The sequence below is a fragment of the Oncorhynchus keta genome, unplaced genomic scaffold (genome assembly GCF_023373465.1).
Source record: "Oncorhynchus keta strain PuntledgeMale-10-30-2019 unplaced genomic scaffold, Oket_V2 Un_contig_23564_pilon_pilon, whole genome shotgun sequence".
Taxonomy (NCBI): domain Eukaryota; kingdom Metazoa; phylum Chordata; class Actinopteri; order Salmoniformes; family Salmonidae; genus Oncorhynchus; species Oncorhynchus keta.
In genome coordinates, this window is record NW_026283448.1 from 191,423 (window position 1) to 218,745 (window position 27,323).

Here is a 27,323-nt window from a genome sequence, read left to right on the forward strand (position 1 = left end):
CTGGAAGAAAAGAAAACACAGGAACTTTCCCCCTCTGACTGGTCTCCCTTTCCTTCCTATCCACCACAGTTCAAAACAATCATCACAGTTAGACATTAACCTTTTTATCCTTGAAAACTTATCTCCTTTAATTATCAAATAAAGTCAATCAAACCAACCAACCACACTAAATGTACTATAGAGAACTAAACAGAGTAGAAAGAGCTATTAGGTCAGCCTTACCTGCCACACCCCTATATTGGCTGCAGGCTCAGAGAAGGGTCTTTTGAACACCTTGCACATCTTGAAGGCATCCGAGTAGACCTCTGTGACGTTGTTGAGCACCACCAGCACCGCGGCCAGAGGGTAGACACAGGAGAACAGACTGACATAGCCAAACAGCAGGAACAGCTCCAGGTAGTCATCAAATGTTCCCTGAATAGAACACAACAGAGTTTATACAGATTCATGAGGTTAGACTAGAGCATTACAATACCCACTTCAGCCACTGGACTCTTCATCTATGTCTGTCTAAACACTGCAGTAACATTTCACTTGATGGGGGTATTCTGTGTATAAGGAAAGCATAAAAGCATAACCAATCAAGACAGTGGTTAAGAGCGTTGGGCCAGAAACCGAAAGGTTACTGGTTCGAATCCCCAATCCGACTAGGTGAAAAATCAGTCGATGTACCCTTGAGCAAGGAATGAACCTAATTGCTCCTGTAAGTCGCTCTGGATGAGAGAGTCTGCTAAATGACTCAAATGTATTGTAAAGATACTGCAACGAACATGAAGGTATCATTCACATTCATCACAACCTTCCTAGTTACACATTCATTCCCCCATAACTTGAGTCCTGCAACTCACCAGGTAGGTGCTCATGTCTGCCTCCAGCTTGACCTGCTCAGAGAGGGGCAGCTCCTTGTCTTCCATGGTTTTTATCATCCTCTTATGGGCCTTCTTGTTTCTCCTCCTCTGGAGCCAGTAGGGCAGGAAGGCCTCCATGATCTGGTTCAGGATCTGAGACGTTATCAGCAGCGTGGCCAGACTCTGAAAGGAAATTAAAGAGGATATTGATAGTAGATAGTAGTAGCATCAGTAGTATGAGTAGCAGCAGTAGTGTGAGTAGTAGTAGTAGTATGAGTAGCAGCAGTAGTATGAGTAGCAGCAGTAGTATGAGTAGAAGCAGCAGTAGTAGTAGTAGTAGCAGCAGTAGTATGAGTAGCAGCAGTAGTATGAGTAGCAGTAGTATGAGTAGCAGCAGTAGTATGAGTAGTAGCAGTAGTATGAGTAGTAGCAGTAGTATGAGTAGCAGTAGTATGAGTAGCAGCAGTAGTATGAGCAGTAGTAGTAGTAGCAGTAGTATGAGTAGCAGTAGTAACAGCAGCAGTATAGTGAGTAGCAGTAGCAGTAGTATGGTGAGTAGCAGCAGTATGAGTAGCAGCAGTAGTATGAGTAGCAGCAGTAAGCAGTGAGTAGCAGTAGCAGTAGTAGTGAGTATGAGTAGTAGCAGTAGTGGCATGAGTAGTAGCAGTAGTATGAGTAGTAGTAGTATGAGTAGCAGTAGTAGCAGTAGTATGAGTAGCAGCAGTAGTATGAGTAGTAGCAGTAGTATGAGTAGTAGTATGAGTAGCAGCAGCAGTATGAGTAGTAGCAGTAGTATGAGTAGCAGTAGTATGAGTAGTATGAGTAGTAGCAGTAGTATATGAGTAGTAGCAGTAGTATGAGTAGTAGCAGTAGCAGTAGTGTAGTAGTAGCAGTAGTATGAGTAGTAGCAGTAGTATGAGTAGCAGCAGTAGTATGAGTAGTAGCAGTAGTATGAGTAGTAGCAGTAGTATGAGTAGCAGTAGCAGTAGTATGAGCAGTAGCAGTAGTATGTAGTATGAGCAGCAGTAGTATGAGTAGTAGCAGTAGTATGAGTAGTAGTATGTAGTAGCAGCAGTAGTATGAGTAGTAGCAGTAGTATGAGTAGCAGCAGTAGTATGAGTAGTAGTATGAGTAGCAGCAGTAGTATGAGTAGTAGCAGTAGTATGAGTAGCAGCAGTAGTATGAGTAGCAGCAGTAGTATGAGTAGCAGCAGTAGTATGAGTAGCAGCAGTAGTAGTGGTGAGTAGCAGCAGTAGTATGAGTAGTAGCAGTAGTATGAGTAGCAGCAGTAGTATGAGTAGTATGAGTAGTAGCAGTAGCAGTGTAACAGTAGCAGTAGTATGAGTAGTAGCAGTAGTATGAGTGAGTAGTAGCAGTAGAGTAGTAGCAGTAGTAACAGTAGTAGTGTAATAGTAGCAGTAGTATGAGTAGCAGCAGTAGTATGAGTAGTAGCAGTAGTATGAGTAGCAGCAGCAGTATAGCAGTAGTAGCAGTAGTATGAGTAGCAGCAGTAGTATGAGTAGTAGCAGCAGCAGTAGTATGAGTAGCAGCAGTAGTATGTAGTAGTAGCAGTAGCAGCAGTAGTATGAGTAGCAGCAGCAGTAGTATGTAGTGAGTAGCAGCAGTAGTATGAGTAGCAGTAGTATGAGTAGTAGCAGCAGCAGTAGTAGCATTGGTAGCCAATAGCAGTAGCAGAGTAAGTAGTAGCAGCAGTAATAGCAGTATGAATTGCAGTAGCAGCAAGCAGCAGTAAATAGTAGTATGAGTCTCTAGTCTCTAGTCCAGTAGTCCCTAGGACCATGCCTAGCAGTAGTACCTGGCATGATGACTAGCAGCAGTAGTATGCTGTCCCCAGTCCACCTGGCAGCGTGCTGGTGCTCATGCTGCATGGAACCCAGTATGAGCCTGTTCAGCAGCGGACGTGCTACCTGTCCCAGACCTGCTGTTTTCAACTCAGTAGAGAGCAGCAGTAGTATGAGTAGTAGTAGTATCTGTAGGGAGCAGCATTAGTAGCAGCAAAGCCAACTGACCAATAGTAGCAGCCAACTGACATTTACTGACCTGTTGCACCCTCGAAAACCACTGTGATTATTATTAGTTGACCCTGCTGGTCATTTATGAACATTTGAACATCTTGGCCATGTTCTGTTATAATCTCCACCTGGCACAGCCAGAAGAGGACTGGCCACCCCTCATAGCCTAGATCCTCTCTAGGTTTATTCCTAGGTTCTGGCCTTTCTAGAGAGTTTTTCCTAGCCACTGTGCTTCTACACCTGCATTGCTTGCTGTTTGGGGTTTTAGGCTGGGTTTCTGTACAGCACTTTGTGACATCAGTTGATGTACGAAGGGCTTTATAAATACATTTGATTGATTGACAGCAGAAGCAGCAACAGAAGTAGCAGCAGGAACAGAAGTAGCAGCACCAGCAACAGAAGTAGCGGCAACAGAAGTAGCAGTAGCAGCAACAGAAGTAGCAGCAGTAGTAGCTGCAGTAAACAACTCTGGTTGCATCCCAAATGGTACACTTTTCCATTTACAATGCACTACTTTACACCAGGGCTCCTAGGGCTGTGGTCAAAAGTAGTCGACTATATAGGGAATAGGGTGCTATTTAGACAGAAAATGAAACACAATAACAGCATTGGGGATATTGCTAGTAGTGAGAGCCTTATATATCTATCGCTGTCTCTGTTGCTAGTGCCTCTAGCCGTCCATGTCTGGAATGATGGATCACTTGAATCGGAACATCTAAGGCCAAAGGCCAGTAGTGACCAATGATGTGTATCAACTCTGGATTGCTGATGCTTATGTATTGGCCATTTGAGAGGCTTTGAAGCCACCGGTTGGCCATATTGGCTCTCCCCAGTGGGAGCAGTCCTCTATAGGAATGAATGGAATTCTACAGTGTTGAAATTCAATAGGACAGAATTACATATATTTAAGATGTTTTGTTGTTGTAGTAGTAGTGGAGACAGTAACAATAGAACTAAAAATATATTATATATATACAAAGATTTTTTATATCTTTGTTTTGTTTTATGGTTTGCTAACATATAATATAAAATGATGCATTTGTGTCCGTAATAGAATATACATGTCAAAAACAAATGTAGACATTAACACATGCATTTCTATAGCTTCCAAAATCTTGTTTACAATGAAGGAGGGTTACCAAGATGGCTGCGTGGTGGCTTCAATACAGCGCCCCCTGTTAGTCATCCAGGGTATATAGACACATCATTGGTAGTGACCCACCTGTCTGAGAAGCACCATATCCTGCATCACAAAGGCAATGTAGAATAGGGAGGCAAAACAGTTGAAGAAGTTGAACTGGGGAGAGAAGATGACAAGTAAACTGTTAACAAAAGGATTTTCAAAATCAATTTTTAACTTGAAATGATCATGGAAACAAACCAATTTCATGTATGACTCACCACCAGTACTTTAAGGACCAGATGATTTTGAAATGTTGACTCAAGCCTGTGGTTTTCTAAAGCAAAAATAACATTGACTTCATATACAGTGTGTCTTCTATCAAGTCAACAACTCTCCCTACAGTCAGCAAAAGAACAAGAGGAACACAGGAAACACCACTGTAGCATTAAGACTATGTATTTTTAGCCTCAATGATTTGTGTGTTCTGTTGTTTTCTGCATTGTTAAAACAACATTGTATGTATTATAAAATATCAGCTAAAATGCATCCACCCACCCATCCACCCACCCATCCAATCCCACTCACCCCAGCCAGTGAGGAACTCTGCAGCATAGCGGTATATGAGGTTCATGATCTCTATAACCACAGCGTAGATAATACTGGGGATAAAAAGTAGCAGTCCTGTCCAGAAGGTAGGCTCCTCATCATGGATCATCAAGGCCCAGCCCTCCATGTCAAAGTAGATCATCATGACATACAGAGACAGGTAGAGGCACAGCAGCACAAAGGGAACAGACACCAGGTAGATCCTCAGCTGACGCTTGGCGTTTGAGTAGAGTGGCTCCGCCCGCCCCGTGACGGGGTTGACGCCCAAGACGCCGTGGAAGCCCGGCCTCGGCTCCTCGAAGGCTTTCTTCCTGCTCAGGGTGCCCCATCCGTACGCCAGCGAAGCGCTGAGGCGCTTCCACAACTCCAGGATCACCGTGCACCACACCAGGTTGAAGCCGGCGAACACCGTGAACTTGTCGTAGTTCTCCCAGTCGAAGAGGTAGTATGGTATGCCTATGAGGGCCATGGGGATCAGGGCCAAGGTGAAATACTCCAGGAAACCAAAGTAGAGTGCCATACCCTCACCAAAGTAGTGCCTGATGTCATCTGGATGGACCATGGGGAATCATGGGGAGGATTTAGTCACAAACAAGCTATTAGAAGGTTCTTAGAATGTTCCATGTCTTGTACATGGTGATAGCCTAATCATTGTATATACTCCAGTGAAGTTCATATTGAAAGAGATGGAGAACACTAAGATAATACTGTGTAGCCTTAGGATTCAAAGGGCAAAATGATCAAGCCATGGCAACTGTAACTTACCAAGAGGCTGGAAGGACAACTTGATCTTTTGAACCAGGAAAAGGAAAGCCTTTTGAGTTCCTCCTTCTCATGCAGAGGGAAAACTTGGACAAGGATCCCCTTTGATTGCATTCTGCGTACTGAGATTACATTAAAAACAGAAGAGTCAGTCCATTCACCCCCTCCCCTCCAGTCTCCTGACGCTATTTGTCATGTGATTCTAGCCATCTTTATTAGATAAACATAATGAAACTTGAACTAGTGGCCCACGCCAGTGTTTCTCAACTCCAGTACCTCCAACAGAACATGTTGTTACAGCCTCAGACAAACTCACCTGGTTCAACTCATTGAGGGCTTGATGATTAGTTGACAAGTTGAATCAGGTGTGTTTGTCTGGGACTACAATAACAAATGTATACTGTTGGGGGTACTGGAGAACCGGGTTGGGAAAAGCTGGCCTATGCAGACCCATGCTCTTTTGGTGAGAGATAATTCCCGAGTTAAATTGCTTAAAGTGCTAAAAATGACTGAGAACATTGGCTACTTGAGAGCAATGAAAACAGTTGAGTTTGAACTGTTAACTTTCCTCATAATGAGAGAAAGCTTAGTTTTCTGAAACAATAACATACAGACAATGGTGGGGACCCACATATGTACTAGTATATTTGTATAAAAATAAAAAGCTTTAATTTCACGTCATTTCTTGACAAAATTATTTCCAAAACGTTGCATTATTTTTCTAAACAATTGGTTAAGCTGAATAGCAGTCTATCTGCTCAGCAAGAGCATTGACTCCTTATCTCGTATTTGAATAATCCACTGACATTTGCATATTTATTGTCCTTATTGCTGACTCTGATGGGGAGACAATGTGAGGATTATGTATGTTATGTTTCAAATATGGAATTGGCTTCAGACCTGGGTTCAAATAGTATTGGTTTTCATGTGTGCTGAACTTGACTGAGCCATACAGAAGATCTATACACCTGACTGACATCAGCATGATGGAAAAGGAACGGGGATTCATTGGGCCAGGTGATGTTTTTACACTTCTCAATTGTCCAGTATTGGTGATTGCATCCCCACTGGAGCTGCTGCTTGTCTTTAGCTGATAGGAGTGGAACCCAGTGTGGTTGTCTGCTGCAATAGCCTATCCATGACCAGGACCGACGAGTTGTACGTTCCGAGATGACGTTCTGTGCCGTTATTTACCTGTTTGTGGCCCGCCTGTTAGCTTGTACGATTCTTGCTATTCTCCGTTGACCTCTCATCAACGAGCCGTTTTTACCCACAGGACTGACTGGATGTTTTTTGTTTGTCGTACCATTCTCGGTAAACCCTTGACACTGTCATGCATGAAAATATACTGGAACCGGCACGCCTGGCACCAACGATCATACCACGCTCAGTCGCTTTGCCCATTCTAACGTTCAATCGATCAGTAACTGAATGCCTGCTGCCTGTCTGCCTACTTTATAAAGCAAGCCACGGCCACATGACTCACTGTCTGTAGGAGCGCACTATTTTGGTGAACGGAGTGGTGTACCTAATAAACTTCACACAGTGTTAATGGCTCTGAGCTTCCCTAGCACAATGGAACCAATGGAATAGTCACAAAAGTCCAAACCCTGCCCATTTGGCATTCCAATCCAGGCAGCAGGCTCAGAGTATTTGAAAGAAAATGTATACTATTTGAACCTAGGTTTGATGACTGTGCACCCAGTGTTTCAGTGTGGCTGAGGTCATAGGGTCAGTGGTGTACTTACTGACTGACTTCCCTGGATACAGTTTCATCTTCGGATATCCAGGCACGTGGGCCTCATCCTTGGCCCTCAGGTTGTCCAGTTCATGTTTTATGATGTATTGACACTCTGCCATGCTCAGAAAACCATCCCCATCACCTGTAGTATAGAGACGCAGACAATTAACACAATTAATCACTTTACAATACAATAACGTGCTCTTACACTAGTGTAGTAATGATATTTATTTAAACAACACGCTGTATTTACATATCAATCTAATTATTGTATTGTAATTGTATTTGTATAGTAATATAGTTGTAATAATATAATACAGAACATTTAAAATACTATTCATCATCTATAGTACATTCACAGTTTACTATGTATGCATCACTAATGGCACCCTATGCGATAAGGAATAGGGCGCCATTTGTGACGTACTGTACCCTAGATTACCTTGGAACTCTTTGAAGTTGTGCTTGTTGGCATACGTGAAGCCTCTCATGGAGCCGTCGTTGAACTCCTTGAAGAGGCCCACGTCCTCAGCTCCGTATAGAAGCCTTTGCCAGGAGGCCCCCACCACATACACATTGGGGTTGTCCTTCTCCGTGCCCTGAGCCCCTGGAGTCAGCTGCTCCACCAGCAGCTCAGCCCCTAACACAGCAGAGGAATCAGGACAGGTATGAAGGCATCAATAGACTAGGTGTTCATCCCAAATTACACCCTATTCCCTTTATGGTGCACTACTTTTGACCAGGGCTCAGGTCAAAAGTAGTGCACTATGTAGGGAATAGGGTGCCATTTTGGGACGTAGCCTAGGACAACCATATTGTATCAACAGAGCCAGACTGACTGGTTAATAGATGCAGTAACTAAAAGGGACTATTGTACTGAACCGTGCTCTTTTCAGTGAGTATTTCACCATATAAGTAAGTGATAAGGTCAGCCTGCTTTGTTTTCACGTAGCTTATCACAGGTGGCATCAGGGCGCGTATTCATAAAGCATCTCACACTGGGAGTGCTGATCTAGGGTCAGTTTTGCTATTTAGATCATAATAATATTTTATAAACAGATCCTAGATCAGCAGTCCTACTCTGAGATGCTTTGTGGACACGGGCCCAGATATGTTATCGGATCAGTTTCGCTCACTTTCAGAGAGCACGATAGAGTGGAAGCCAAAAGAGAGGAAGCAGAGGCAATTTGAAAAGCGATGGAGAGAAGAATGTTTCAACTGTTGGGAAGCTTCAAATCTCTGTTCCCAATATACAGTAGGTAAGCTAAGCTCAATGTACTGTACCTCCATCTTGCTGCTTGTCTCTGACCCTCTTTAGTAACCATGCGATGGCTTCCTCTTTGGTTTCCGAAACCAACTCGATGACCACCAGAGGTGCAAATGTTGAGCCATCACTGTCATACACTGACAAGCTTTTTTGCATTTTCCCCTCTCCCTGTGAAGCCTGGGGAGAGACAAGATAGGAAACAAATGAATTAAACATGACTGCCTACAAGGACCAAAATGACAAGGCCAGAATAGCATTCTTCAGTTTTGAACATCCAAGTATCGGTGTACAGTGACAATGTGTTTTACATAGCCTAAATACATAAACAACATTGGCTATTTAAATCTATAAAATATCAGTTGTTGCACATACAAATGTTGCTCTAGGTAACCAAATTATTTATTGCTCCTCTTGCAAATGTGAGTTGCAGCACCTTCACCTGGCCTAAAACAATCTTATATTACCTAACAAGGTGTGGTATGTTCAGGGGTTCAGCCTTGAGGCGTTTTACTAGTCTGAGTACCAGTCTCTTTAGCTAACATTCCACTCCTTGCCACTCCTTGTCATTGCCAAAAAAAAGCTGGCCTTTCAGCAATCTCAACGTTCAATAGAGAAATAGTAATGGCGTCTTTTTGTATGCACTAACTCTGCCATAGCTCGCTGGACAACGCTTATGGGAAAACGAATGTAGTTTTGTAGGTTTTTGGGCTAAAGAGACTGGTCCGATTCAGACGGGTTGGGTTAAATGCAGAAGACAAATTTCAGTTGACTGGATTCAGTTGCACAACTAACTAACTTGGTATCCCCCTTTAACTTTCCCAGGCTAGCTTTTTAGTCTGAAGTCGTTAACTTCTGAAGTTGCCTTCATATTCTAAATCTCCTTCTCTTTAAGTCATTCTTATGGCTTGGGTTCAGCCCAACTGATTGATATCATTCGACTGTTTACTTTAGACGTTGAATCACAACGGCTTAAAAAAACAGATTTCCCATGTATTAAAGAGGTTCAAATGTAATTTGCTCCTAAATCTGATTTTGAATGTCAGCTAAGGCTGGCTAGTGACAGTGACAGCTAAGTGTTTTGGTGTGAGAGAGGGCGGGGCATGGACCGCACGTTCGTTGCAGTATCGATGGGTGTCTATAAACACTGTTACAGGGTATACTCATGATTGCTTTACTCTGAAGAAATGTGTTGAGCTTTGACGTAACATTGTCACGTACAACTGGGGAAACATTTGACGCAAATCGGAAAAGTAGATACCGGTAGGCCTTTTACATCAACAAATCTCTATAAACAAGGCTACTCACCACGTGCTTCGTTCGCTGGCGCAATAAGGTCCACTTTTAAAGGTTTCCCACAATGCCAAGTCGAAAATAAATACCTATTTCGAATCTTCTATTGTCAGGAGAAATCAGAAGAGTTGCTTGACTTCTGCCTCTCCACGTCACTGGCACTGACAGGCAAGCGCCGCTGTAGACTTCAGCCCGCAGTTATCACACCCACCAACGTGCTTTGCTGTGTGTGTAGGCCTACATAGCATAGAGATAGTTAGAGGACGCAACATTGTATCTGTCCTATTATGGCGTCTGTGAGAGCATGGGCAGTGTAGTCACTTTTGTTCTTCTGCTATTTCTATGAGATAGTAAACGAACTGACAGGGTGCATACTGCCACCTGGAGTGTGTTGTTTGAAAAGGTACAAAGCCAAGGTTGGTGATTGAATACCACCTGCAGTTATGGAATGTTTGCTCACAAGTATAATTCATTGGCTGATCCCTCCTGATGATCTGGATGGAATTATGTGTTCATTCCTTAACCCATAAGAAGTCCCACCCCAATGAATACTTAAATATTATTAAAATAGTGAAAGTCTTCAAATGCGCTGCCCATGCTTAGACCGGTTTTTGGGCACTAGAGTCCTGTATCTATCTCTATGGAACAGAGGCAAGTAAATCACGAGAAGAACACTGTCAATGGGGCTTCCTCATTTGAATAGGATTCTAACACGTTTTTCTAGTAGGACAGGCATACGGCATATGTCTTTATTATGAAAAAAAATACAGTAGTTATAATGTTGACAATATTATTTTAACCTTTATTTAACTAGGAATGTCAATAAAGAACAAACTCTTATTTACAATGGGGAACAGCGGGTTAACTGCCTTGTTCAGGGGCAGAACGACAGATGTTTACCTAGTCTGCTCAGGGATTCGATCCAGCAACCTTTCGGTTACTGGTCCAACGCTAGTGGTTACCTGCCTTGTGGTTAGACTAAACCTCACTAGACAATCAGGTGAGGGTTATTATGATTATGGTCTTGCTCCCAGTATACAAGTATTGGTTCTTGTTAGTTTGGTTTGACTAGTTTATTATTACTATTGAGGTTGTCATATAAAACACAGAATCCATAGCATTGTCTCTGATAAGAGCCTATCGAATACGACTACCAATTTTTGTGTAAATAATTGTATTTGACCATACCAGAGTTCATTTGTGGCGTGTGTGTGTGTGTATCTTCCGCAATATCACGTCCCACAGCGTCAGTAAAAAAAAGTCGCGTTCTTCTTTAGGGGTGTATTACTGAAACCGTTTACTTCAAACGGAAAACGTTTTGCAACGAAAACGAGACTTTATTGGTCAAGTTTATCAAAACTTGGGAGTTTATGTAGGTAGGTCCCTCCCATTCTCGTTCGCTCAGAGGAAGAGACGAAGTTTTAATTGTCCCAAAATCTGGCCACGAAAATAAACCAACTAAGTAAATCATTTTTGTATGGAGGTCAATGAGTGACGAATTTAGTAAACAAAAATGGTAATTTCTCATTTGCTACTTGACGCTTATTTTATTTAATAGGACGTTTCGTAAATCTTAGGTGCTATGTGTGTGTATATATATATATAAGTGGACGCTTGTGGCAATTCGGAAAAAAAACGACTTTATATCTTAGTTGTGCCTGTTGTCAGAGCTTCTGTCTCCAGCCAAGGAGGACATACAGCAACACCTAGATATTCTCCGCAGATTCTGTCAGACCTGGGCCCTCCCTGACAGTGAATCTCAGTAAGACATAAATAATGGTCCTATAAAAGGTCCTGTTTCCAGGACCATGAATATAAATTCCATCTAGACACCGTTGCCCTAGAGCACACAAAACTATACCTACCACGGCCTAAATATCAGCACCAAAGGTAACTTCCGAAAAGCTATGAACGATCTGAGAGGCAAGGCAAGAAGGGCCTACTACGCCATCAAAAGGAACATACAATTTGACATTCCAATAGAACCAATTGGCCTTTATGGCTGAGGTCTGGGGTGCGCTCACCAACCAAGAATTCACAAAATGAGGAAAAAAGAAATTGAGACTGGATGCAGAATTCTGAAAAAACATCCTTTGTGGACAACGTTAAACACCAAATACTGCATGCAGAGCAAAATTAGGATGATACCCGCTAATTATCAAAATCCAGAAAGCAGCCGTTAAATTCTACAACAACCTAAAAGGAATTGATTCCAAAACCACAATAAGATCTAACCAAATCATGAGAATACAAAAAGGTAATTTCTTGACAAATTTGGAAATAATTAACTAAAAAATAGAGCAAACTGGAATGCAATTTGGCCCTAAACAGAAAGTACACAGTGGCAGAATACCTGGCTACCATGACTGACCCAAAATGAAGGAAAGCTTTGACTATGTGCAGACCCAGTGAGCATAGCCTTGCTATTGAGAAAGGCTGCTGAAGGCAGACCTGGCTCTGAAGAGAAGACCTGCTATATGCACACTGCCCACAAAATGAGGTGGCAACTGAGCTGCACTTCCTAACCTCCTGCCAAATGTATGACCATATTAGAGAGACATTATTTTCCTCAGATTACACAGACCCACAACGAATTTAAAAACAAATCTAATTTTGATAAACTCCCATATCTATTAGGCGAAATACCATAGTGTACCATCACAGCAGCAAGATGTGACCTGTTGCCATAAGAAAAAGGCAAACACCATTGTAAATACAACCCATATTTATGTTTATTTATTTTCCCTTTTGTACATTAACTATTTGCACATCATTAGAACACAATATATAATGTAATATGTTGTCAGTGTAATGTTTACTTTTAATTTCTGATTGTTTATTTAACTTTTGTTTGTTATCTATTGTACTTGCTTTGGCAATGTAAACATATGTTTCCCATGCCAATAAAGCCATTTGAATTGAAATTGATAGAGGACTCATCATGGATATTATCCAATTTGTCATGGACATTGCCATTGAGGGCTTTCACCATTTATACGTTTTCAAGTGGATGGGGATTCCTATGAGTTGGTAGCAATCAGCCAATGAAGAAAACAATGGACTACTTTAAAATGGAGATAGCTTTAATGGGACTGCCCAAACTGTCACAGACGTTATAATGGCACAGATACAAAGATGAGTCCTCCATCTCTATGGCCTGTTGTTCAGACGCGTATCTGCCCTCTCATTGGCTAGAATGGGCTCCTGAGTGGCACAGCGGTCTAAGGCACTGCATCTGTGCTAGAGGCGTCACTACAGACCCTGGTTTGTTTCCAGGCTGTATCACAACCGGCCGCGATTGGGAGTCCCATAGGGCGGCACAGAATTGGCACAGCATCATCCGGCCGGTTTAGGGTTTGGCCGGGGGAGGCCGTCATTGTAAATAAGAATCTATTCTTAATTGACTTGCCTAGTTAAATAACGTTTTTTTTATGGTCCCACCTGATCTCACCTCCTGCCTGCCTTCCATATTCGAGGACATGTGTTTTGATTGTTAGAGCATGTTTGAGGACATGTGTTTTGATTGTTATCTTATCAATACAATAGACACTCTTTGGTTTGCTTCCGTTTAGATCCTTAAGTATGGTAAAGAGTTTCAATTGCAAAAGTTTTGCAACGGAAACCTCCAAATGAATACACGCCAGGTGATGTCATGTTTTGTGGATCATGTGATTTGGCTGTGTGAAGAATGGCTGACCAAGCGGTGACTACTGAGAGAGGGTGAGTGTGTTTTTTTATAAACAAACTTAGAACCGCTCTTTTAAATATAACAATATTGATAAAAGCGACCCACAAAGTTAATCATGATACAATTTGTTTCCCTTGTGTGTCTTGTTATTAGTTAGTCCTAGCATGTTGATTGTTCTTGTTTGTCGTCAAGTACCTGTAGACTGAAGTTAATTTTCAGTTGACTTAACACACTCGTGGCAACAATGTTGCATGTTTATAGTTTATGCCGGGTTCAGGTGCTTGTCGGAGCTAGGAAACTCGGACATTTCGACTTGCTAATTAGTTGAACGCGGTAGGTGATTGACAACAAGTTAGAAAGTCGGACATTTCCGATGTTCCTAGTTCCGACGAGCACGTGAAAGCGGCATTGGTCCGCGTTAAAAAGTCATGAAACCGACGGAGCGGTTTAAAGCTTGAAATGAACAGCTGTGTTGGAATGCGAACAATATGGGTGTCAGTTCTGACTGTAGGGTGCGGGAGGATGACGGGAATGGTCGGTAGTGGAAAGACATAGGAAGAAGAGAGATCATGACACAGAAAGCAGTGAAGCGTCTAGTGAAGAAAGCATGAAGAGGGCCAAGGTATGAAGTAAGAGTAGTGATGTGTTGGAGTGGAAAGCGGTTATAGTGTTTGATGAGACCACGGGGCCTCACTTACACCCTATCTGACTAACTCATGCCGTAGAGAAAAAGGTAGGTGAAATTAGCTCGATTCATTGGAAATGGTAGATTGTTAATATAGTGTGGTAGCCAGGCTCAGCAAGAGACTATTCTGAAAATGGAAAAGCTTAACGTTAATGGGAAGAAGATTAAAAGCCATGTCCCTGGTTCTTATGCTAGATTGAGGGAAGTCATCACTGTGGTCCCAGTATCTATGTCCATAGATGATGTTAAAGACAATGTGACAGGAGGCAGAGTAATTGAGGCCAAAAGGTTGATTGGTAGGAAAGAGGGTCAAACAAGTGAAAGCTTATCAGTGGTGGTGAGGTTTGATCAAGTCTTGCTGAGAAAAGTACAGATCCGATTCCTTAGTTTCAATGTTAGAGAATTTGTCCCATATGCACTGCAATGTTTTAAACGCCAAAGAATGTAGTGGCTCAGTGTAAAGGAAAGAAACGATGTGCCAAGTGAGGAGGGACACGTGGTTACGGTGAATGTGGGAGCAATGTGAAGGTTAAGTGCTGTGATTGTGGGGGAGAATACAGTAGCATTTGGTGGATGCCAAGTACAGAGAGAGGCTCGGAGATATAGGATCAGTCGTGATGTATCGTATGCAGAGAGAGGCTCGGAGATATAGGATCAGTCGTGATGTATCGTATACAGAGAGAGGCTCGGAGATATAGGAACAGTCGTGATTTATCGTATACAGAGAGAGGCTCGGAGATATAGGAACAGTCGTGATGTATCGTATACAGAGAGAGACTTGGAGATATAGGAACAGTCGTGATGTATCGTATACAGAGAGAGACTTGAGATATAGGATCAGTCTTGATGTATCGTATACAGAGACTTGGAGATATAGGAACAGTCGTGATGTATCGTATACAGAGAGAGACTGGAGATATAGGATCAGTCTTGATGTATCGTATACAGAGAGAGACTTGGAGATATAGGAACAGTCTTGATGTATCGTATGCAGAGAGAGACTTGGAGATATAGGATCAGTCTTGATGTATCGTATACAGAGAGAGACTTGGAGATATAGGATCAGTCTTGATGTATCGTATACAGAGAGAGTGATAGGATCAGTCTTGATGTATCGTATACAGAGAGAGACTTGGAGATATAGGAACAGTCGTGATGAATCGTATGCAGAGAGAGACTTGGAGATATAGGAACAGTCGTGATGAATCGTATGCAGAGAGGGGGCTCGGAGATATAGGAACAGTCATGATGTATCGTATACAGAGAGAGACTTGGAGATATAGGAACAGTCTGTGATGTATCGTATACAGAGAGAGACTTGGAGATATAGGAACAGTCGTGATGAATCGTATGCAGAGAGGGGCTCGGAGATATAGGAACAGTCATGATGTATCGTATACAGAGAGAGACTTGGAGATATAGGAACAGTTGTGATGTATCGTATGCAGAGACGGAGATATAGGAACAGTTGTGATGTATCGTATGCAGAGAGGGACTTGGAGATATAGGAACAGTCGTGATGAATCGTATGCAGAGAGAGACTTGGAGATATAGGAACAGTCGTGATGAATCGTATACAGAGAGAGGCTTGGAGATATAGGAACAGTCTTGATGTATCGTATGCAGAGAGAGATATAGGAACAGGGGCGTATGCAGAGAGGGGAGATATAGGAACAGTCTTGATGTATCGTATGCAGAGAGAGACTTGGAGATATAGGAACAGTCGTGATGTATCGTATACAGAGAGAGACTTGGAGATATAGGAACAGTCTTGATGTATCGTATACAGAGAGAGACTTGGAGATATAGGAACAGTCTTGATGTATCGTATAGAGAGAGACTTGGAGATATAGGATCAGTCTTGATGTATCGTATACAGAGAGAGACTTGGAGATATAGGAACATAGCATCACCCACCTGTAGCACGCACTCCAGAAGGTATATCTCTCTGGTCACCCCCAAAACCAATTCTTCCTTTGGCCGCCTCTCCTTCTAGTTCTCTGCTGCCAATGACTGGAACGAACTACAAAAATCTCTGAAACTGGAAACACTTATCTCCTCATTAGCTTTAAGCACCAGCTGTCAGAGCAGCTCACAGATTACTGCACCTGTACATAGCCTACCTATCATTTAGCCCAAACAACTACCTCTTTCCCTACTGTATTTATTTAATATTATTTATTTATTTATTTTGCTCCTTTGCACCCCATTATTTTTATTTCTACTTTGCACATTCTTCCACTGCAAATCTACCATTCCAGTGTTTTACTTGCTATATTGTATTTTACTTTGCCACCATGGCCTTTTTTTGCCTTTACCCCCCTTATCTCACCTCATTTGCTCACATCGTATATAGACTTGTTTCTACTGTATTGTTGTCTTACTCCATGTGTAACTCTGTGTCGTTGTATGTGTCGAACTGCTTTGCTTTATCTTGGCCAGGTCACAATTGTAAATGACAACTTGTTCTCAACTTGCCAACCTGGTTAAATAAATGTGAAAAATAATAATAATAAAAAAATAAACCCAGGGAGATTTTACTGTAATTATGTTACCAAATTTAGCATCTGCACAGTTTTTCCAGTAAATTGTTCAAAGTAGTCATTGTGCATAGAGTTGGTTTGTTAAACTTCTAAATCAATATTTTTTTGATTGGCATACAGTGTAATTCAGCTACTGTGGAAATGCCATATTGACAATGCCTGAAGTAAAATGTTTTAGGAATGCTTGAAAGCTTTGTTGAAGTGTTTTTGTAAGCTTATAGGCCAGTACACTACAACCTTCTCCACTACTGCAACCCAATTTCAAGAACCAATTATCCAATACCTTACCTGTTTTATAATACCTGTCTATAATACCTTACCTTACCTGTTTTATAATACCTGTCTATAATACCTGTCCAATACCTGTTTTATAATTTAGGATGTAACTAAGTCCAATGCAGCGAATCCCATCCCCAACACTAACTGCATTTCACCATTCAATTAACACAAGCACATGTGATTAATAAGGCTATTACATGTCATCCCTGGCATATAACATCCCCTTTTCCACTCTGTGTTTTAGTTTGTTTTTTGGCTGCAGACTGGCTCAGCGAATACTGATGTTTCTTGGTATTCATAGTCTTTTCTACAATTTGTTGAGTGTCCTGGACAGAACGTTGAGGTAACCTACCTACCGGTGTGATTGTCAGACTAACTCCACCTCCTCGGCTGCACCCCACTCATATGCTGCTCGTGCTGCTCTAACTCCCTGCTGCATGCAGTGCTTGAGGCAGGAAGTAACATCCCTGGCAGTTCAATAACAAACCCTGCATGTCATTTTATTTCCACCTATCCCCGAAGCATGTTTACAACTTGTTGTTTTTGTACATTTAATGTCTCGTCTCCTTTTGCTGTGAAATATTACAACCGTCAGCAACATGACTCCTGACTACCAATGTAATCCCAGACCGTATAGGCTATAGCCTAGGCTGGTTGATGAGTTGTGTTTGTGTCTATGCAGGTCCTGGACTTCACGGCATGGATCACCAGCTGGCTGCCCTCCTGGTGCCCCACCTCCCAGAACCAGCTCAAGACTGCAGAGGAGAAGATGCTGCAATGTAAGGAATTCCTCTCTCCTTTACCATCACTGTATTTCCAGCCATGGCCAATTTGTGGATTATTATGTGTGGATCCTTCTCATCCCCAGGCATCACAGGCAAGGTGTCCCAGCAGTATGTCCCAATCTCGGATGGTAACATGCTGTGGACCCTCACATTGAATAGAAACATGAAGAACCAGACTCCCCTGGTGCTGCTGCATGGCTTCGGTGGAGGGGTGGGCCTGTGGGCCCTCAACCTAGACGCCCTGGCCCAACAGGTCAGTTTCTGAAGCACAGGCTTCTCTTGTAGCGTTGGAAAGCCTCAGGAAGTTCTCCTCAGAGAGACCATGTAAAGGGGTGTAGTACGACAGAGTCTAGATAGAAACTAGTGTACGCTTTCTTTTTAACACTGACTTCTATTTTTAGTAAGTTTTATCATGTTGTGTAGTGCCTTTATAAATAAAATGATTTTCATTATTATTGTTGTTAATAATAGAGGCCCGTCTATGCCTTTGACCTGCTGGGCTTCGGCCAGAGCAGCAGGCCCTACTTCAGCTCCGACGCCAAGGAGGCTGAGGCCCAGTTTGTGGACTCCATCGAGCAGTGGAGGGCTAAAGTCGGCCTGGAAGCCATGGTCATGCTGGGACATAACTTTGGAGGTTATTTGGCAGCTGCTTATTCGCTCAAGTATCCCACCAGGCAAGTATCACCTGACACCACTCAACTTTCCCCAGTTCACAACCATAGACAGGTTTCAATATGAATGGTTGTTTTATTCCTTAGTATTTAGCCACCTCCTTGGTTAAAGATAGAATACTACATGTATTTAGCCAGTCCTTGGTTCACCCTCCTATGCTTGACTAATACTGTACACCCCAGACCTCACGGGATGTTGGTATGCAGGTGCTAACCTCTGATAACAACATGAATGTCCTTAAAAAGTGTCCCCTCTTTGCTGTATCTCAACTGAATCATCTTCTCTCACTGTGTTGCTAAGATTTCAGCAGGTACCGAACTCATTATAAATGTCTCCAAAACCTCATCACACTCAGATCAGAACAGCTTAAAGCAGCCAGCCAGCCAGCCACATCCTGTCCTTCTAGTATTCAGCCAGCCAGCCAGCCACATCCTGTCCTTTCTAGTATTAAAGCAGCCAGCCAGCCACATCCTGTCCTTTTAGTATTAAAGCAGCCAGCCAGCCACATCCTGTCCTTCTAGTATTCAAGCAGCCAGCCAGCCACATCCTGTCCTTTTAGTATTCAAGCAGCCAGCCAGCCACATCCTGTCCTTCTAGTATTCAAGCAGCCAGCCAGCCACATCCTGTCCTTCTAGTATTCAAGCAGCCAGCCAGCCACATCCTGTCCTTCTAGTATTCAAGCAGCCAGCCAGCCACATCCTGTCCTTCTAGTATTCAGCAGCCAGCCAGCCAGCCACATCCTGTCCTTCTAGTATTCAAGCAGCCAGCCAGCCAGCCACATCCTGTCCTTCTAGTATTCAAGCAGCCAGCCAGCCAGCCACATCCTGTCCTTCTAGTATTCAAGCAGCCAGCCAGCCAGCCACATCCTGTCCTTCTAGTATTCAGCAGCCAGCCAGCCAGCCACATCCTGTCCTTCTAGTATTCAAGCCAGCCACAGCCAGCCAGCCAGCCACATCCTGTCCTTCTAGTATTCAAAGCCAGCCAGCCAGCCACATCCTGTCCTTCTAGTATTCAAAGCAGCCAGCCAGCCACATCCTGTCCTTCTAGTATTCAAGCCAGCCAGCCAGCCACATCCTGTCCTTCTAGTATTCAAGCAGCCAGCCAGCCAGCCACATCCTGTCCTTCTAGTATTCAAGCAGCCAGCCAGCCAGCCACATCCTGTCCTTCTAGTATTCAAGCCAGCCAGCCAGCCAGCCACATCCTGTCCTTCTAGTATTCAAGCAGCCAGCCAGCCAGCCACATCCTGTCCTTCTAGTATTCCAGCCAGCAGCCAGCCACATCCTGTTCTTCTTCTAGTATTCAAAAATGCTCTTAATCTGACTGGGGCACTTTGGCTATGTTTATACAGGCAGCCCAATTCTGTTATTATTTTCACTAATTGGTCTTTTGATCACTGATCTTTTCACATCAGTTTTTTTTCAGAGCTGATCTGATTGGTCAAAAGACCAATTAGGGAAAAAATATCAGAATTGGTCTGCCTGTCTAAATGCCGCCTTTATTTCCCCTGTTCAGTTCACCGATGGACAGATCACTTAATAAACTGTGCCCTAGTGGTTTAGATTATTTCCTTTCCAGATCTTTCAATAGCCTCAACTTATTTTGTTCACCACCATAGAGGCGTTTCAGTTATTTCAGATTGGTGTTGATGGAGTATGGTATTTCCTCTTCACTGTCCTGTAGGGTGCAACACATGGTGCTGGTTGAGCCGTGGGGCTGACCTTTCTTCTTCACTGTCCTGTAGGGTGCAACACGTGGTGCTGGTTGAGCCGTGGGGCTGACCTTTCCTCTTCACTGTCCTGTAGGGTGCAACACATGGTGCTGGTTGAGCCGTGGGGCTGACCTTTCCTCTTCACTGTCCTGTAGGGTAAAGCACATGGTGCTGGTTGAGCCGTGGGGCTGACCTTTCCTCTTCACTGTCCTGTAGGGTGCAACACATGGTGCTGGTTGAGCCGTGGGGCTGACCTTTCCTCTTCACTGTCCTGTAGGGTGCAACACATGGTGCTGGTTGAGCACCTTTCCCCTTCATGTCCTGCACATGGTGCTGGTTGAGCTGTGGGGCTGACCTTTCTTCTTCACTGTCCTGTAGGGTAAAGCACATGGTGCTGGTTGAGCCGTGGGGCTGACCTTTCCTCTTCACTGTCCTGTAGGGTAAAGCATGCTGCATGCTGCTGGTTGAACCGTGGGGCTGACCTTTCCTCTTCACTGTCCTGTAGGGTGCAACACATGGTGCTGGTTGAGCTGTGGGGCTGACCTTTCCTCTTCACTGTCCTGTGAGGTGACCTTTCCTCTTGCAACACATGGTGCTGGTTGAGCCGTGGGGCTGACCTTTCCTCTTCACTGTCCTGTAGGGTAAAGCACATGGTGCTGGTTGAGCTGTGGGGCTGACCTTTCCTCTTCACTGTCCTGTAGGGTAAAGCACATGGTGCTGGTTGAGCCGTGGGGCTGACCTTTCCTCTTCACTGTCCTGTAGTGTAAAGCACATGGTGCTGGTTGAGCCGTGGGGCTGACCTTTCCTCTTCACTGTCCTGTAGGGTAAAGCACATGGTGCTGGTTGAGCTGTGGGGCTGACCTTTCCTCTTCACTGTCCTGAAGGGTAAAGCACATGCTGCTGGTTGAGCCGTGGGGCTGACCTTTCCTCTTCACTGTCCTGAAGGGTAAAGCACATGGTGCTGGTTGAGCTGTGGGGCTGACCTTTCCTCTTCACTGTCCTGAAGGGTAAAGCACATGGTGCTGGTTGAGCTGTGGGGCTGACCTTTCCTCTTCACTGTCCTGTAGGGTGCAGCACATGGTGCTGGTTGAGCCGTGGGGCTGACCTTTCCTCTTCACTGTCCTGTAGGGTGCAACACATGCTGCTGGTTGAGCCGTGGGGCTGACCTTTCCTCTTCACTGTCCTGTAGGGTGCAGCACATGCTGCTGGTTGAGCCGTGGGGCTGACCTTTCCTCTTCACTGTCCTGTAGGGTGCAACACATGGTGCTGGTTGAGCCGTGGGGCTGACCTTTCCTCTTCACTGTCCTGTAGGGTGCAACACATGGTGCTGGTTGAGCCGTGGGGCTGACCTTTCCCCTTCACTGTCCTGTAGGGTAAAGCACATGCGGCTGGTTGAGCCGTGGGGCTGACCTTTCCTCTTCACTGTCCTGTAGGGTGCAACACATGGGGCTGGTTGAGCCGTGGGGCTGACCTTTCCTCTTCACTGTCCTGTAGTGTAAAGCACATGGTGCTGGTTGAGCCGTGGGGCTGACCTTTCCTCTTCACTGTCCTGTAGGGTAAAGCACATGGGGCTGACCTTTCCCTCTTCACTGGTAGGGTAAAGCACATGCTGCCGTGGGGCTGACCTTTCCCTCTTCACTGTCCTAGGGTAAAGCACATGCTGCTGGTTGAGCCGTGGGGCTTACCTGAGCGTCCAGACACAGAAGACCAGGACAGGCCCATCCCGGTGTGGATCAAAGCCCTGGGAGCCATGTTGAGCCCGTTCAACCCCCTGGCAGGGCTACGTCTGGTGGGGCCACTGGGTAAGACTGGCAGCCTGTCTAACTAGATGGATGACAGACGTAGAAATACTACTGCAAATTACATTTCAATTACATACCTGTCTGACTGGATGACTGCATTGTTTATGGGATGGAGTTTTTAACCAGCATTCAAACCCACCTCCTTTGTTCTTCAAGGTCCCACACTTGTTTCAACTCTAAGACCAGACTTCAAGAAGAAATACTTGTCCATGTTCAACGACGACACGGTCACAGAGTATATCTATCATCTGAACGTCCAGACTCCCAGGTTAGTCCCTCTCTCTCTCTCTCTATTTAGTTCCTGTTTGAGTTCACTGGATTTTTATCTCCACTTACTCTGGGCCTGTATTTACAGTCTCAGTCTGAGTGAGTTTCAATACAGTTCAATTCCAATGTTTTCCTCTTAGACCATAATGAAGAAGATGTTATGATTAAGATTAATATGACTATATGTACAGGAAGCACTTCAATTCTGAAATGCTTTGTAATATAGGCTGTGGTTTTCATTTCTCACACCCTTATTTCAGTGATAATGTTAGTTTTACTCTGTTGTAGTGGTGAGTTCAATGTAGCTGCTTATTAAGGATTATTCTGAGAAGATCAGACTATCGTATACCTTACTGCTGTACTTCTCCCTCTTTAGTAATATTCATGTTTGTTTACTCTGTTGCAGTGGTGAGACAGCCTTCAAGAACATGACCATCCCATGCGGGTGGGCCAGAGAGGCCTATGCTGCAGAGGATTGGCCTGCTCCATGCTGACATCCCTATTACTGTGATATATGGGTCACGCCTCCAGCATCGACGGTAACTCGGGCAACGCTATCAAAGGAATGAGGCCAAACTCTCATGTGGAGATCATAGCACGTTTGAATTCCTTTAAGCTGAACACTTAAGATGCTGTCTGTGTGTGGTTGTCTAGTAATGCGTGAGACAGCTGGCTCAGCTTTTATATTCCCATTTATTCAGCAGGTGGCAGGAAAAAAGTGAATTGAAGTGTTAAATCCTAGATGAATATGATTTTCCAGAATGTGTATCTGATCTCATATTTCTATTCCTCCTCTCTCCCAGGCTATCAGAGGGGCGGGCCACTACGTCTATGCTGACCAGCCAGAGGACTTCAACCACAGAGTGCTTCAGGTGTGTGACGCGCTGGGCTGAGGGGGGGGCACTAGTTAACCTGCGGAGAGTGACGTGTTATACCTGTCATGCCCAGAGCTTGTCCTCTCAGTGAGCATGTGATCTGTGAGGATCAGAGAGGACTGGGCAAACAGCTCAATAGGGCTTTATTTTACCTCGATCATCCTCACTTTAGGTCCTCAGTAATAGACCTACCACCACCAGCACAGCAGACCTGCTAACTAGGGAAGGACCCCGTGTTGAAAAGATGATTCTCCTGGATTGTTTGGTTTGACACTTTTGTATTCATTCTACTGACTAAAGAGAATGGCTCATAGTTGTTACTGCTTGTCGGGATTTTGGACATTTTGTGATGAGTGTGTCAGCTTTTAATCTGCTGTTTGAAGAAATGTGATTCTCAGAACGATATAGACTACAATTTGACCACTTGTGGATTATTCTCATTCTGTCAAAGATCCTTCGTGAGATTATTTATGTTTCATTTGCGTCATAACAGCTCATGTAGATATGACCACGGACCATAGAGTTTTGATTTAAATACACACGATTGTGGAACTTCTAGACCTCTGGTTTTGCTAATGGGCTCCTGAGTGGCACAGCGGTCTAAGGCACTTCATCTCAGTGCTTCATCTCAGTGCTTCATCTCAGTGCTTCATCTCAGTTCCAGGCTGTATCACAACCAGCTGTGATTGGCAGTCCCATAGGGCGGCGCACAATTTGGCCCAGCGTCGTTAGGGTTTGGCCGGGGTAGGCCGTGATTGGCAGTCCCCTAGGGCGGCGCACAATTGGCCCAGCGTCGTTAGGGTTGGGCCGGGGTAGGCCGTCATTGGCAGTCCCATAGGGCGGCGCACAATTGGCCCAGTGTCGTTAGGGTTGGGCTGGGGTAGGCCGTGATTGGTAGTCCCATAGGGCGGCACACAATTGGCCCAGCATCGTTAGGGTTTGGCCGGGGTAGGCCGTCATTGCAAATAAGAATTTCTTCTTAACTGACTTGCGTAGTTAAATCAAGGTTAAATAAATACCAAATATAAAAAGATTTCCCCATGACAACCGAAGTGCCTTGTTAATGACCTAGTATGTGACCAGGGACTACAGTCATTGCTGCTGCTTTTTGGTCTTGTCTTTTTATGGGTCCTTTTGCAAGTGGTCGTTTTCACTTCAAGATGTTCTAATTATTTCTCATTCATAGTGTTTTGGCTCTTGTTGTGGTCTAGTGTTAAAATAATCCACTTATTAATAGCTAGCGTGTGCAGGTGAAGGAAAACAAAGCATCAGAATTGAATTGAAGATAACTACTCCATTCTTCTCAGCTGCCATTGTGGGGAAAGAAGGTTCTCAATAAGGGCCTCAATAAATCCCATTCATTCATTGCAACAGTATTTGATAGTATTATTAGGCACCTGTCCAGGGTGTCTAGAAAAGCACAGTATCTAGGTCTAAGATCAGTTAGCATAGCTATAGCAGCCTGTCCTCTTATTTCATATAGGTGACAGCTAATATCTCTGTGTGAAGTTGCAGATTGGGTGGGTTACTTAGACTTTTACAGCCACTTTACCCAGTGCAACCTTTAAAAAAAATCTAAAGCACCATTTACTAGATGTGCTGAGCCCAAGGATACGGTTTGATTAACTCCTGAACATGTGGATGCCTTTGTATTGTTGTCCTGTATATCATTGTAAGTCTCCAATCACAAGTCAATTACCGTGGGGAAGAAAAAATGGTGCTTCTCTATTCATGTATTGTAAAATACCTGTAAATAATAAAGATTATATTATGATTTTGGTGTCCTTTGTTGTAACACATGTATATTTAGACTTGTGTTGTGAAGATCAACAATATTTCAGTATTAAACACTACAACTCTCATAGGCATTCTGTCTGAAAACCACCTTTACGAAAAAATACTGCAGTAAAAGGGGAGTAACTGCAGTAAAAGGGGAGTAACTGCAGTAAAAGGGGAGTAACTGCAGTAAAAGGGGAGTAACTGCAGTAAAAGGGGAGTAACTAAAAGTAATTGCAGAATAACTGAAGTGTACTGCAGTCAGAGTGCAGTATAACTGTAGTTACACTTCAAAATTACTGCAGTAAAATAACTTGTTGTCACAGTGACTTTATCAAGCATTTTTTATCCACACTGATTTCTGTTCAAAGAGGAGAGCTAATCTCAACTGCTTTCGTTCCTATGAATTGTTCCTTTGAGAGAGATGATCCCCACTGTGTGAAATGTGGTCGTCAGAGCTCCAGAGGAAGAACATGGGAGCTTTTTAGTACCCATAAAAGTACAAACTGCAACATGGACATCAGTATGACGTTCAGGGGTAGACTTTACACCAGTCTGGGTTATTTGTTATTGTGCTCTAAAATGGAGTAAAGCAAAGGTGAACATTTATCAATATTTCCTCCAACCCTGTTGACATGTCAGAGCTGCCAACTGTCGGTTAGTAAGAGTAATGGTTCGTATCTGTGATGAGGTCAGGCCTTGTATTTCAGTACATGACCACTAGAGGGAAACCTCCCTCAGATCAGGAAGGGAATGGAGGGTGCCTGCCTTGCTGAAGTGCAGTTAGCGACTCATCAAGGTCAATGTTACATCATTCAGTTCTGCTTCTCATCCTATGACCACTTAAAATATCAATAGGCTGTGTAAAAGGAAGAATGGTATTTTTCTGCATTAGGGTCTATATATGGCTGCCATAGGCTAAAGAAGAAAGGGCTGCAGCGTTGCATTTTAACTTGCTCCATTACAGTGAGCAGGTTGACGTTTATTGGGATGAGTCTTGTCCTGGAGGCCCAACTGAAAGATTTCCTAGCTGCAAAGTCAAAATTGGCAATATTGTTAAAATGTATGAAAACAAAAATGAGCTATCTGGGCTTCATTTCAGGTTAGTAGTATGCTTAACGTTAGGTTTAAAATGAGCTATCTGGGCTTCATTTCAGGTTAGCAGTATGCTTAACGTTAGGTTTAAAATTAGCTATTTGGGCTTCATTTCAGGTTAGCAGTATGCTTAACGTTAGGTTTAAAATTAGCTATTTGGGCTTCATTTCAGGTTAGCAGTATGCTTAACGTTAGGTTTAAAGTGAGATTTTATGACTGGCTGTGCCAGCCAGTGACCACTCACAGCAGAGCTGCCTCCAGAAGAAGATTCATGACGACAACGCTAACCTGCTTACAGTGAGGGTGAATTAGGACAAGGGAGAGGCAGAAGCTCTGAGGGTAGAATGTGGTGCTGAAAATGTGTCCGGACAAAGACGTTTCCAATGTTAACAGTGATATCCTATCCTTATTGGTTCAGCCCCGGATCAATTGTCCATGAATGCTGTATGAAAATGTGCAAACTCGTATGGAAATAGTACAGACTTCTAAGGAAAGAGCCGATGGTATAGGATACTCTACTTCCTTAGGTGAAAGCTAAGATGCAGAGTGGTGCAGTGTGCACTTACAGTAATGTATACAGGGTGGGTGTAGGGCGGCACGCCTAGCGGTTAGAGCGTTGGGTCAGTAACCGAAAGGTCGCTGGTTCGAATGCCCGCGCTTATAAGGTGAAAAATCAGTTGACGTGCCCTTGAGCAAGGCACTTAACCCTAATTTGCTCCAGGGGCATTGTACTACTATGGCTGATCCTGTAAATCAACACATTTCACTGCACCTGGATGTGACAATACAATCATTATCTTTGCTTATTTGAGCTGTTCTTGCCATAATATGGACCTGGTCTTTTACCGAAATAGCGCTATCTTCTGTATACACTCCTACCTTGTCACAACACACACTGATTGGCTCAAACGCATTAAGATGGAAAGAAATTCCACAAAGTAACTTTTAACAAGGTACACCTGTTAATAGAAATGCATTCCAAGTAACTACCTCATGAAGCTGGTTGAGAGAATGCCAAGTGTGCAAAGCTGTCATCAAGGTAAAGGGTGGCTATTAGAAGAATCTACCTGATTCCATATGTGTTATTACATAGTTTTGATGTCTTCACTATTATTCTACAATGTAGACAATAGTAAAAATAAAGAAAAAAACATTGAATGAGTAGATTGTAGGTTTGTCCAAACTTTTGACTGGTACTGTATGGAAATAAGGTATTTGTTGAAATGTTTTTTTTAACCTGTTTTCGCTTTGTCATTATGGGATATTGTGTGTAGATTGATGGACATTTAAAAATATTTATTTTAGAATCAGGCTGTAATGTAACAACATTTTGAAAAGTCAGAGTCTGAATACTTTCCTGAATGCAATATTCGAACCTGGTTTACAGTAAAGGGTCTAGAACTGCAGTACTATGTAGTGTAGCTACAGTGCAGTATGTATGAACCTGGTTTACAGTAAAGGGTCTAGAACTGCAGTAC

At 43.5% G+C, this 27,323-nt stretch overlaps 2 protein-coding genes and 1 long non-coding RNA gene across 3 annotated transcripts in view; 1 reads left to right on the plus strand and 2 right to left on the minus strand.

Annotated features, from left to right (window-relative positions):
* Positions 1-10,971, minus strand: part of LOC127921796 (anoctamin-10-like) — a 43,551-nt gene extending 32,580 nt beyond the window's left edge. Inside the window, 12 exon segments of the mRNA XM_052505396.1 lie at positions 223-414; positions 849-1,031; positions 4,104-4,178; positions 4,283-4,338; positions 4,590-5,159; positions 5,376-5,399; positions 5,402-5,494; positions 7,121-7,255; positions 7,556-7,753; positions 8,398-8,557; positions 9,686-9,907; positions 10,859-10,971. Coding sequence (XP_052361356.1) covers positions 223-414; positions 849-1,031; positions 4,104-4,178; positions 4,283-4,338; positions 4,590-5,159; positions 5,376-5,399; positions 5,402-5,494; positions 7,121-7,255; positions 7,556-7,753; positions 8,398-8,536 — 1,665 coding nt within the window. The 5' untranslated portion in view covers positions 8,537-8,557; positions 9,686-9,907; positions 10,859-10,971.
* A 6,592-nt stretch (positions 10,972-17,563) lies between these two features.
* Positions 17,564-22,607, plus strand: LOC127921794 (1-acylglycerol-3-phosphate O-acyltransferase ABHD5-like). The gene is made up of 6 exons (XM_052505395.1): positions 17,564-17,644; positions 17,734-17,903; positions 18,122-18,324; positions 21,678-21,832; positions 21,989-22,100; positions 22,506-22,607. Exons 1-6 carry the CDS (start codon positions 17,635-17,637, stop codon positions 22,591-22,593), a joined length of 738 nt encoding a protein of 245 aa, XP_052361355.1. The 5' UTR covers positions 17,564-17,634; the 3' UTR covers positions 22,594-22,607.
* Positions 19,925-21,591, minus strand: LOC127921795 (uncharacterized). The gene is made up of 3 exons (XR_008109601.1): positions 21,441-21,591; positions 21,258-21,379; positions 19,925-20,284 (listed from the first exon to the last, which is right to left on the minus strand). It is a non-coding gene; the product is annotated as an uncharacterized LOC127921795 (long non-coding RNA).
* Positions 22,608-27,323: the final 4,716 nt, after the last annotated feature.

What these genes read in the sequence shown, in the direction of transcription:
- LOC127921794 (XM_052505395.1), top strand. An exon ending in TCGCTCAAGTATCCCACCAG is followed by an intron (nt 18,325 to 21,677) that starts GCAAGTATCACC and finishes TCACTGTCCTAG; the next exon opens with GGTAAAGCACATGCTGCTGG. An exon ending in CTGAACGTCCAGACTCCCAG is followed by an intron (nt 22,101 to 22,505) that starts GTTAGTCCCTCT and finishes ACTCTGTTGCAG; the next exon opens with TGGTGAGACAGCCTTCAAGA.